This window comes from Thermobia domestica, chromosome 2 (genome assembly GCF_964235325.1).
Source record: "Thermobia domestica chromosome 2, izTheDome1.hap1.1, whole genome shotgun sequence".
NCBI classification, from domain to species: domain Eukaryota; kingdom Metazoa; phylum Arthropoda; class Insecta; order Zygentoma; family Lepismatidae; genus Thermobia; species Thermobia domestica.
The window spans coordinates 265,684,001-265,696,799 of record NC_137455.1 but is presented as its reverse complement, the minus strand read 5'-3'; the positions used below and the strand labels follow the sequence as shown (position 1 = coordinate 265,696,799).

General features: G+C 38.3%; 1 protein-coding gene across 5 annotated transcripts in view; it reads right to left on the bottom strand.

Moving 5' to 3' along the window:
* Positions 1-12,799, bottom strand: part of Su(var)2-10 (E3 SUMO-protein ligase Su(var)2-10) — a 107,762-nt gene that overhangs the window by 29,774 nt on the left and 65,189 nt on the right. For all 5 annotated transcript variants that reach the window (XM_081748650.1, XM_081748652.1, XM_081748654.1 and 2 more), the window contains 2 exons: positions 9,259-9,383; positions 2,395-2,496 (listed from right to left, as the gene is read on the bottom strand). In XM_081748650.1, coding sequence (XP_081604776.1) covers positions 2,395-2,496; positions 9,259-9,383 — 227 coding nt within the window. The remainder of the gene's footprint in view (positions 1-2,394; positions 2,497-9,258; positions 9,384-12,799) is intronic.

The window sequence follows — 12,799 nt, the reverse complement described above, 5'->3', positions numbered from 1 at the left end:
ACAATGTTGATCACTACAAAGAACTGATTTTGCTACCATTGTCAATGCCGACCCTAACTTCCTCCTGAATATTGTCACTGTGGTTTTTGAACATGAACCGTCGACAAAAGATCAGTGCAGAATGGAAGACTCCTAACTGTCCCGAAGCCAAAAAACTGCGCCACTCAAAATCCAAATCAAGCTCTTGTTCATTGTTAATGTATCACGTGTGAGGTTCGAGTATTGGGGTGATAACTACTGGCGTCTGCAATACCCCAAGTCACAAGACCGTGATTGTGCAAGACTGTCTGAAAAGGGGATCTGTGTTGTCCCACTCTCCCTATTCATCAAATCTGGCCCCATGCGATTATTTCTATTTCCTTAACTTAAGTCTGCATTCAAATGTTCATACTTTGATAACGTAACGGCCATCAAGAGAGCTACAACAAGGGTTTTCAACAGCATTCCATAAAAGGACTTTCAGCAATCTTTCTATGCACTGACGGCCAGGCGCAACCATGTATGGTGCGGGACGGTCGTGCTTTGTATGATCCAAGGTAAGAAATTCTCTACGTTCATTCTCTTTTTCTCTACTGCTCCAGTCTCTTATTTGAAATTGCTACACTGTATACATTAATTTAAATATACACTACCCCCGAAAAGTTTCCGTACAAAGTAGGTTTATGTACACTTTACGTGTATTCGAGAAGAAACAAAGACATATCAATGGAATTTAATTTTATCTGGAACCTACAATACGTATTTCAGAGGAATATACAGAAATTTAACAGAAATGGACCATTGTTTTGTCAAAAATTTAAATCTTTGATTCATCAAAGTAGCCTCCATGTGCTGTCATGACAGCTTTACAGACTTTGGGCATTCGCCGTATCAGTTTCTGTAGAGTTTCAAGCGTGATTGCTATCCAGGTTTTCCGAAGACACTCAAATAAGTGTTTCTTGCTAGAGGGCGCATCTTTCGAACTGCCCTATTAAGCTCATCCCACAGTAACTCAAGTGGATTACAATCCGGTGATTGTGGAGGCCACACCATATTCTTGAGATCTCCCTGTTGCTCTTTTGCTGACAAATACCTTCTACAAAGTCGGGATGTGTGTTTTGGGTCATTGTCTTGCTGCATGATGAACCCATTACCAATGAGGCTCTTCCCAGATGGCACTGCGTGTCTGATATAAATCTGATGGTACTGTTCTTTCTGCATTGTACCCTGTATTTGCAATAAATCCCCCACTTGATTGTTACCAAAGAAACCCCACACCATCACAGAACCAGCCCCGTGCTTTACCGTTGGCAAAATACACGACGGAAGCAGCCTTTCGCCCTTGGAGCGACGCACGAAAACCCTGCGTCTATGACTGAAGAGCTCAAACTTTGATTCGTCAGTAAATAAGCACTTGTTCCACTGCTCTGCCCCCAGCTTGCAAATTTCCTTGCCCACAGCCATCTCTTCTTTTTATTTTGAGGGCGCAAGAGCGGTTTCCTAGTTGCTACACGACCGTTTAGTCCCGCATTAACTAACCGCGTCCGGACAGTTTCATAGCTGAATGGTTTTCGCGAGTTTCGTTCACTTCAGCTTGTATTTGGCGCACTGTTTTCAACCTGTCGCGTTTGCTTGTCACTATAATGTACTTGTGCTCCCTTGCAATAGTAGCTCTAGGCCTTCCAAATCTTGCTCGAGAGCGACTTTCCCCATTTTCCCCTGTTTCAGCAAATCGTTTTAATATATCATGCACTGTAGTATGGGGTATTTTCACTTTTGCGGCTATTTCCCGTATTGTATAGCCTTCTTCACGTAAAGTAACTATTTTTGCTCTCGTTTCAATGCCCAATTCCCTTTTCGTACGGGGCATTATGCTGACTAATAGGGAACACTTTACACCTCGCTTCAACACACACACACAACAACTAGCGTGCAGTAGACAACTCCCAACAGTGAGATCTGAGAGAGAAATATACAGAGCAGCTTAAGAGACACCTATGAGGCATTTATGTGTGTTCGACCTTCGATTTGCAGTGTAATGGCCATTTTGTATCGCACGCGTACGTAATGCACCACCAGAGCGGCGCGGTATTTAAGTTTATTTTTCTTAATTCATCAACGACAGGCCAAGACCTTTTCTCCCGTCGGATTCTTAACTGTTTCACCTTTTATTTGTGAGCAAATTATAATGCATTCTTATGTTACATTTTGAAAATTTCTTTATTTCGTGTTTGTTCGGAAACTTTTCGGGGGTAGTGTACATTTTCTACTTTAATAGTATTTTAAGTAAATTAGGAAACTAAAAAAAGAAAAAAGAAAAGAGGGGAAGAAAGAAGACAAAAATGCAATTATTTATGTAGAAAATTGTTACAGCTTAATATTACAATTCTCATAAACAACCGTATAAGAACTTACAGGTAATGGACACATTTTTCCATTTACTTTGACAGAAATGCTGGGAGGAAAATTATCTTCTTGTTCACAAGAAGTTTCTAGAAGACAGAACCTCATTTGACACTGAAAATTAAAAAAGAAAAATTATTCATTACATGAAATGCTCTGCGATCGTTATTATTCGTTAAAATTGATACTCTTTACAGCAAAATAGTAAAGTATATGAACTATGTTCAGGAAATTATAGCCATTAATATAGTTTTCAAAAAACTCGCACATTCATGCACAGATAAAATTGCAAATCAATATGTCATCTTTCGTGCACATGTGTATTATTCTGACGATTTTTGGCAGCTTGTAGCTCCAAAATTACGCATTTGTACACCCACTTTGGTCTTCGTTCGTGTGATGTATCATTTCTCGGTATTAATTTTGAATACACCGTACATGTATAGTGTGTCCTGTTACAAGATCGAGTGATGATTGTACTTATGAGAAAGTTCACACACATATTATATAATATGAAGGGAAATAAAATAGACTTCTACCTGAGCTATGGGATTCCCAATATGTGGAAAATGAACTTTCAGACCATACAGTCTCAAATTTTTGGATTTACAGGATGTGGTAGAAACTTTTATACGAAATCATAAGTGAACTAGTCAATAATACCGAATTGAGAGTGTTGTGAGCAAAATCTACATTTCTATTAAAAGTTCCTCACACAGAATTTTTAGTGTTTTGAATTATACTACTGACCAGTTTAAATATGACTTCCTCTACAATTTTCTACATCGTATTCAGTAAAGTCAACAGTTATTATATTATGGCTCTGAAGTGTATTTTTTCCACATACTGAGAAATCCATAACCCAGAAGTAAATTCGACTTCTTTTATATAGAATTTTTGTCTTGTTTCCGTGAGCAGAACCAGCTCCCAAACGTCGTACTCTCTGGAAATAAAAAATGAAACACCAAGAAGAGATAACAGCTCCAAATGTGGCAGACAGATAGTTACATGCAACAATATGACACGGTTACACGTTGCGCTCTGTGCAATGCGTGGCAGCGCCGCGAGTCTAATGACCAGTATCGCGTAGATCCATCATGGGCGTCCAGAACGGTTGCGACAAGACGAAAACAAAGAGGGGTAGGACGTTGGAGATTCTCGTGGAGCATGACAAGTCTTGAGTCTCCGACGTTCTTGATGTTACATCAACTGCAGATTAGGACAAGTCTCTAGTATGTGGAGTTGTAGAAGCATGGACCAGATGTGCAATCAGTGAGAGATCAAGTGAACGCACCGGCAAAGGAAATGTGCTACATGCATTCATGTGTCATCCTGGGCTCCATGAGGTATCTGTAGTAAAGAATTAGAACTGGGTCCAACATTTTATCGATGTACTGTTAACTGATAAAGACTAAGTCAATATGATCAGACACGAGATGGCACGGAATCCAATCCCACCTCATACCGTAACGCCCAGTGTCGGACTGGTCGTGCGAGCGTCGTCTAGCATGTCAGGGTTCCACCACACACCATTTGGCACTTCATGCGCGATGTTCGTGAAACTATTGCACTCACACACAAGCCTATGCTGTACAGTAAAGGCGAGCAACAACAGTGGGCACCGTGCAAATACGCCCACCACTCTCCGTTCCGATTCCATTTTCGCAACACGGGCTCCAATATCGCGAAAGGATAATCCGTGTTATGATAGACTACAATAATTCCAAAAATTGTTGCCATATTTATTCACGAGGAATTGTTCGACCATCCAGACACACTCACGTCACGCCAACATTGGCATACATCTTACTGTTACAAGGGAGCATGGACTGTTTGCGCATGATGGGAAACTCCAAGACATCAATTTGACAAAAATCGAATCCTAGTGTCCCGAAAGTTAGTCTTGATCGCCCAATCGCCTTCAGTAATGAATAGTACAATTCAAAAATAGTAGTGAGAATGTACCAAGATTGTTGAACAAGAGAAGTGACATACAGGGCTCATAGTGGTCTGGTCTCTTGTAAATAGTTGAAAAGTGACTAAAAGCACACAAAAAAGTGACCAAAATCTTATCATGCCCTTTTTCCCTTTGTCAATTTCTCCATCACCCCTCTCTCTTTGTTTGTTATTTTGTTTTATCTTTTCTTTTTTGAGCTTCCTCCTCTTGTAGATTTTCTAAGTGTGCTTTGTAGTTACGGTAAGCAGACTTAGCAGATGTAAGAAGCTTCTGAGTAAGTGGAACCATTCTGACCTATTTTCGAATTTCTTTATCCCAGACATTATATTTAACTTAGCATTGAGAGTTCTCAAAGCCGTAAAATATTCAAATTCATCACCTACTCTTAAGAACAACATACAAGAAGCATAACACAAGACGAACATGATGAACCACACAAATACACACACACAACGTCGAGCGGAGCGTTAACTATTATGAGAGAACACTAAGAGACTATTATAATAGAAGAAAGAATAGACACAGAAGGGTTCTCAACCCCACTTTGAGAGTTTAAGCATGCACCAACCGCCCACTATGCTTTAGAAAGAATAAAAGCTGAAGTGAGAATAAAGCTGACTGTTTCACATGTGGCAGCAAGTACTGAAGCTTTCAGAAGAGTAATGAGTAACAAGTTTCTGCCTTTTTCCAATAATTTTTATAATATTTTTCTTAGAAAACTGCCAATGCAAAACATAAATCACACGAAAAAGTCACTTTACCTCCCAAAAAAGTAACTTTTAGCGACAAACTTGAAAAAAAAGTAACTTTTAGTTTAAAAAAAAAAAAAAAAAGTGACTCGCTATAAGCCCTGGACGTATACTCGGTAAAATGCTGAGACAGCGTCAGCGTCCCATCCAAGTATTGGTACAAGTTTACAGGAGCAGCACAATGGAGCAAACACTATTCAATATCCCCTTGTGACTATAAAACGCACACATGCACTTAAGGGGTTATTGCTAGTCTGATTTATCTCTGCATGCGGCGAAGTTGGGAACTAACTTCCTTGTTTACAAGGGGTAGGAGCAACATGGCAGGGTCGCCAGAGGTGCTAGTTTCTTGAGATTTCTTTTATGGTCAGGTTTTCGAGAAAATCAAAAGGATATGAACAGAATCAAATCTGCGTGAGAGTAGTGTGTACATATTTCAAGTCGTTTTGCGAGGAATATGTAAAACTATTTGATCTAGCTGTGGCATAAGGCCTGTTACTTTGTAGGAAGACGTCCTGGCAACCCTGTCAAGCAATACAGAAAACTATTCCTGCCTTCCCTCCCACCACCCCCTTTGCCAAGGCCAAAACATAAACACAACAGCAGTGCCACTACAAAACAAATGCACAGACTCGTGCAACGGGTAATACTTGTGGATCTTATATGCTGCAACAAAATGGAGAATGGATGATCGCAGACTGGGAAGTCTGTTAATCTTATGAGTCACAACTCATTCCGTAGATAGTAGTGTGCATACATTCGGTGAAAACAACGTGAAGCACTGGAGCTCTCAATGCAGAATATGAGGAATATGAGGAGAGGCCATATAGTTGGGTGAGATATAAATGTTGTCTATCCACTATTAATTGGTAACGTAATTCCCAGACATTGATGGTTCGTTTGACTGTCACGAGCCGTTTGACGCAACGCTTGCCCCGCGACGTGAGCTTTCGTATGCTCTGCAGTTCTGTTTCTTGGAGGCCGTTAGCCCATGTTCTTGTCACTCCTTGTACATCTTCACTACACTGAAACGAGCGCATCTAATAAGTACTGCTGTGAGTTATTGACGCATCTGCTGCTCAGGACCCACAATCATGCACTTTTGGAATGAGAATAAATCCTGCTCACCTCCCGTTGTAACAGTGTTCTGTCTGCCTACATCTAGCCTCGAGTTTGTTCTTTCTCTGCAATACTCCCTGTCAGGATGGTCGTGTTATCAGCTTGGCTATCAGTCGTGCCTTCTTATATGTATATATATGAAGACTTTTCCGAACCCAAAGAAAACAGCTATTACATACAATTCTCTTAACGAGGATGCATATACTGTGTTGACGTAAACGGTAAGTTGCTACGATGTTCGTCATACTATATTATATATATATATATATATATATATATATATATATATATATATATAGGTTCAGATTAGAATTTAGAGGTTAATTTTGACTGTTGTTCTATTACGTGCTGGTGCGGATATTTAGTTTTATATGAGCAACTTTGGGCTCAGTATTTAGCAGTCCATAATGTTAGCCTCCCTTGTCATCATAAGCATCAATCTAAATGTTTTACGATTAAATATTATCTGAACTCTGCTGATTAATTCCAATTTTGCATTAAATAACGGTTTTCACCTCCTGGTAACCAAATTTACCGATTCTCCTTATATTTTTTATGAATTGAGTTGCCCTTTAGTTTTTATATACTTTTACATTTTCGCACAAAATTTTAAATAATAATTATTTATATTCTTCAGATGGTATTCCTCTTCAAGCAAATTTTGCCAACAGCAATTTGAGTGATGATGCAAAACTAAATTGTCAAAAGTATAAAAATTAGATTAAACAAGAACATTTAACAAAAACAAACGGATTGATTACGTAATACTGCAAATTGTAGCAAACGGGTGCAGATCAGGTTTATGCACATAAGAATAAAACTAACATTTAAACATAAAATTAACAAATAACTATAGACTTATAATGTTCTGCCAAGAAACCCCCAACGCTTTCGAACAGTAAAATAGTTAACGGGCTACGTAACTCAATGCTCCAAGTGATTTAAGCTATCCTCCACAATAATTTTGAATATGAGCTCTGGTTAACGCAGAAATCTACAAGCTGCCTCGATTAATATCGAAGACAAACTTCACTCTATACTTTTGGACCTAGCCGTCAAACGTACGTAGAACTGATTAATTTATTAATTACTGATTAATTAAGGAAAATTAATTTAACGAAATGGAAGAAAATAAAATTTATAAACAGGCAGAAGAGTTAATTGTAGGCAACCCTTTTTCTACCAAATATAGTTAGGAACATTGTAAGAACTATTTTACAGTAGGATCTCTTTAAACTTACAAAATATTGCAGGTTTACGGATAATACCATTTTTATTTATTAAAAAGAAAAAGGATATGCATGAATTTCTTGTAAAATTGAATAATATCTATCCTTAAATTAACTTGTCTTTACAGTAAGATCCAAATAATGAGATAGATGTAACGATTAGTTGGCACAACAAATTTATTACCACAGTACGTAAGGAACCAAATGCATGCAACTTACTGCATACAGTTAAAACGAACATTTAGATGATGATTCTTAAGAGTATACATATATCTACACATTTTCATATATATGGTAAGGAACAATAGCAATAAATAACGGTTTGAACTTGCAAAATATATCTATGACAGAAAAAAAATCCGTAATATATATATATATATATATATACAAAAAAGTCATCAATATTGATATATCGTTCTCATTACAACCTAGTTTATTTCCTTAAATTTCTGGTTTTAATATAATTTCACTGTTATCTCCTAAAAGCTTCACGTCACTGACAGGTTATAAAAATTACTATATAGATGAACTGGTTAATTTTGATGATTTCGAAATTGTGTGTGTTTCTGATAACATATATATTTCGGTATGAGCACGAGAAACATGAAAACCAAAATCAAGAAACATATTCAATACCCTAAGAACAATCCTTTAACGGTATGAGAACTTTCTAAACGTTAGTGTTATTTTGAGCATTCAAACAATACCCTAAGAACAATCCTTTAACGGTATGAGAACTTTCTAAACGTTAGTGTTATTTTGAGCATTCAAACACGGAGGTAGAAAAAAAAGTAAAGCGAAACTTTTAACGCAGAGAGAGATTTATCTGAATCCTATTATATTAGAACAAACGATCTGAATTTGAACTTAGAGAAAATTTGGACAAACAACGAGATTACATTATTAACAATTCAATCCATAAATACTGGAAGTAATTAAGATTTTTTTGAATCTACTTTCCACCGAAAATTATCAGGAAGTTACTAAAAATGGGAACAATTTATTTCCCTCTAAATTACACGAAAATATAATTTAGCAACAACGACAGTCTTGAAACAGATTTTACAGATGATGGTATTATATATACTAGTGAAATATAGATTCAAGGTCACATTTAAATCTTCTAAAAGCTTCGAGGAATCAATGACAGGTTATAAAAATTAATATATAGATGAACTTGTTAACTCTGGTACTTACGAAGTGAGATGTGATTTTATCAAGAAATATGGTGCACATGTTTGAATTCAAACCAATATCTCAGAAGAAAAGCCGAAGATTGAGTCAGGTAAATCGAAATTATCATCTGGAGCAAACAACATACGCGCAGAAAGGTAATTTTTAGTATTTCATTCATCAAAGAATGTGCACTATGTGAACTTTACTTTTTATGGTTAATGAGTTAAAATCGTTCCACGTCGGTATAGGCAGCTATCAGTAATTACTAAATGACGACTGACACGTCATTTCGTTGAAGAAAAATATAGCAAACAGTAATATATGTCTAGAGTAGTCAAATTGAAAGGTATTAATAAGAATAATATGTTCACTTACAATATCAAAATTCTACCTGGGCTCATAAGTACTATTCGATTGGCGAAGGGAAATATTTCAGCGTGTTCCGCTTCTACATGCTTTCTTTTCTATAACTTTGGTTTCGAAATGACATCGTAGCTCTCAGATTTCTTATGAAAATAGTAAAGAGCCCTTTTCCGTAAATATTACAATCGTACATTAAATATAACAGTTAAAAGAGAAATAAAATACATAAAATGATCAAGTTCAACTTCAAAATATCGAGTCATGAAAATGTCAAAATACTTACTTGTATCACAAAGTCAACTTTTGATCCCGGTAGTATATCACGTGAACTTGCAATATCTGATGCTTGCTGTGGAGTTAAATGGAACACAAAGTTTGCCTCTTGAAACCTAGATGAACCTTGGGGTACTGTAGAAGAGAAAATGAAGTATTACGTATTACTTACCACTCCTTAATTCATATAGTACAGTAACAAAATTGATTTAATTTGATTTTGAGTTTAGTGTCCCGTTCAGCAGCAAGACTATATGAGATGTGGCCATACAGCTTAACGAGGAACCCGAACATAATCCCCCGCCAGGAATCGAACTCGAGTCTCCCACGCCAAAGGATCGTAAATGAAATCTTTGAGGTTTACGTCCCACGGTTATGCCGGTTAGGCTAAAGGAGACGGTGATGATGAATAATGGATGAAATGGTGGAATGATGAAAGTGGGAGGAAATGGAAGAACCCAGAGAAAACCCACGCACACGGTGTTTGTCCACCACAAAGTTCACTTGGTGGGGGCTAGGATCGAACCCGGGACCCCAAGCACCAGAGGTGAACGCTCTACCACTGAGCCAAAGGAGTGTACTCTAACCGCTTAGGTACAAGGGCACTAAGTACGTAATCAAACACTATAGCACGAAGACATACTTGTAATGCTTTTAAATGACGGGAATGAATATTATATATGCGGTATATAAATTATCATATATTATTGTATAAATTATCAACTATTATGTTCGCCGTGGAACTCACTTTCAGTTCTGTGTGTCAGTGTCAGTGTTACTCTTGAAATACGAATGTGTTTTCTAAAGACTATCAGACTGCGAAACTATATTACATATACATTTGTGCTACGACGTAAGAGCTCTACTAATTCACTGTGAGCATCAATATTCAGGATGGTCTGAAGAAAATAGTAGCACAAACAATTCTCCTTATTCATAAACCTAAGTGATTGTCTTTTATACAGGATGAACTATTTATTTGGAACGCCCATGTAACTTTTAAACAGACAAGAAATACTGAATGCAAATACGAAATAAGTTATAAGAAGGACCAAATAAGTTATCTACCTAGACAGGAAGGAACGCAGATAGGCTCACCTGGTCATCACTGTTTTTCGATGTAGTTCCCATGAAGGTCTATGTACCCGCCACTTTGTGGGCAGCAAAGAAATCCCAGAGAAAAATTAGTCTTTCTCATGGCCTGCAAACCACTGGGAAACAGCATGTTGGACCTCGTTGTCCGACAAAAAACATTGTCCCCGCAAATGTTTCTTCAGGTTTCGTGGTGTTTTCACTGCTTGGTCTCAGGATCCCAATGGTGGATCTAGGTTTCGTCCCCTGTCACCAGTTGAGCCTGGAATTTGTCATCCTCAAAGAAGTCCAACAAGTCTTGAGACAGCTGCATCCGGCACGACTTCCGTGCAGGCGTGAGGATTCTGGGGACCCAACGAGCACAGATATTTGACATACCCAAGTGGCCATACAGAACCTTCACAACGGATCCTTTGGATATGCCACATGTTGCTGCAATCTCGGCGACCCTGCAGGACCATGTCCACAACTTTGTGGCACATTATCGTGGTTCTGCATCCGCCGGTCTCCCGGAGTGGAGGTCATCCTCAATAGAGTAACGTCCTTACTTGAATTGCTTTGACCAGGAATTCTTACGGTACTGCATCCCGGTACACTTTCACCAGTCGCTCGTGGATCTCCTTTGGTCCCTTCCTTTCTTTAGTGAGAAACGACCCTGATGACCGACTGGTGATCTAACTTCTGCAAATCTATTGCTCGCGGCGTCACACAAACATTCGCTACGCAGCTCACGGTCACTACGTTGCTCCGACTGACCTCAAATTACGCAGCGGGATTCCCCATAGTGGCCTTAGCGTGAGTGCAGACATCATTATGTTCCGCCCCTCCCCTCCTGTCTAAGTAGTTAACGTATTGGACACTCCTCGTATCAGCAGGGGAAAACGGTTTGACGTAATCCTCAATAGCACCAGATTAATAGTGTCGCCTGCCCAACGTAAAGTTGTATTTTTTTCAAATAGCACTATGTCAGGTTATTACACATTTCAAAAGTACACATGAAACTAGAACATACAATACCACACTTATTGCTCAGTACTGCAAACTAAGGAAGTTACAATATATAACTATTAAAACCTTGGAGGTCGTTGCAGCAATAGTAAATCAAGTGAGATGGACGGGCAATGCACATTCGAAGTACCTTAGTGTCTAGTACTACGATCATGATTTGTTACCTCAATTGCAGCCCACGCAAATTAAGTAACCCACCAAGGATTCCTATACTAAGTATTAAAGGACCATTTGGCAACGTCTTGATATCTGACTTGAAGATATGGGGAAATGAAAGGTTTATATTTGGGCCATCCATTGATATCGGAATAATCTTTTATAAGTTCAAGGGTGAAAGCGTCTCTTTGAAAGAGATTTAAAGATAAAAGCTGTAACGCGTATGTCAAATAATTCGTGCATACCTGCCCGTTTACGGTACTCCAGAATCGCACATTCATGTCTTCTTCAACAACTGAATTAATTCACTGAAGTGAAATGAAATCTTTAACGTCCCACGACTATAGCTTTTTGGCTGAGACACGGATAATTAAGGCAAGTGAATCGTAATGGAAGAATCTGTGGGATGAGAATGTGGGAAGAAACGGGAGTACCCTGAGAAATCCCACAAATATGATGTTGTCCACTACAAACTTACTTAGCCGGGGATCGAACCAGCCACAAATTAGTTCACTTCTGAAGTATGGTGATAACCCATAAACTGAAGTGTACGCTATTTTGTCAAGTTGAAGCTTCATTTTCCCAGCCATTTCACTGTAGAGGAACATGGGTGAGTTTCACATCTTCAGCATCAGCGCGCATTGATGTATGTCATTACACTTTGATTGCATCATAGTAATTTTGCTTTTAAGTTTTAATATATAAACTTAAATATATATGTAAAGAATCCATGAAACTATTTTGTTTCGTTCCAGAACTCATTCTCACCCACACTATAGAATCATCCAATATTATACAGAATCATTGTCCTTCTTACGCGAAATGAATGTATTGACATCCTGCACTTGCCTGCTACTACTCTTAGAACCATTCATACCAAGTAACTGTTACACTGTCGCATGTCCGACTCGCAGTTCCTAACTTCAAATTTCTCCTTTCATGATTGCCCATCATTCCTATCAATGTTTCTCACGGTCACAGTTCCCATCCAATACGTAGTTTATGCTTTCCCAGACCCATGTTTCCTCCTTAATTCAAATACTAGACATATTTCTACCCGAAACAACATTACTGCATACAATTGGGGTCGTCCCACTGTTTAGACTTCCAAACTATGCTATGCTTAAGTGTCGAAAGTCTTACAGAAATGGCTTTGGCTATCCGTCCGTCTGTCAACAGGTTTCAGGGCAAAACCGGTAAAAGATATCGAAATATGTTCTTTTTGCAATCGATTTAACGTTCCAAGTATAGGTTTCATCTCTTACATTAACTGTTTACTCAAATCGGAAGTGATT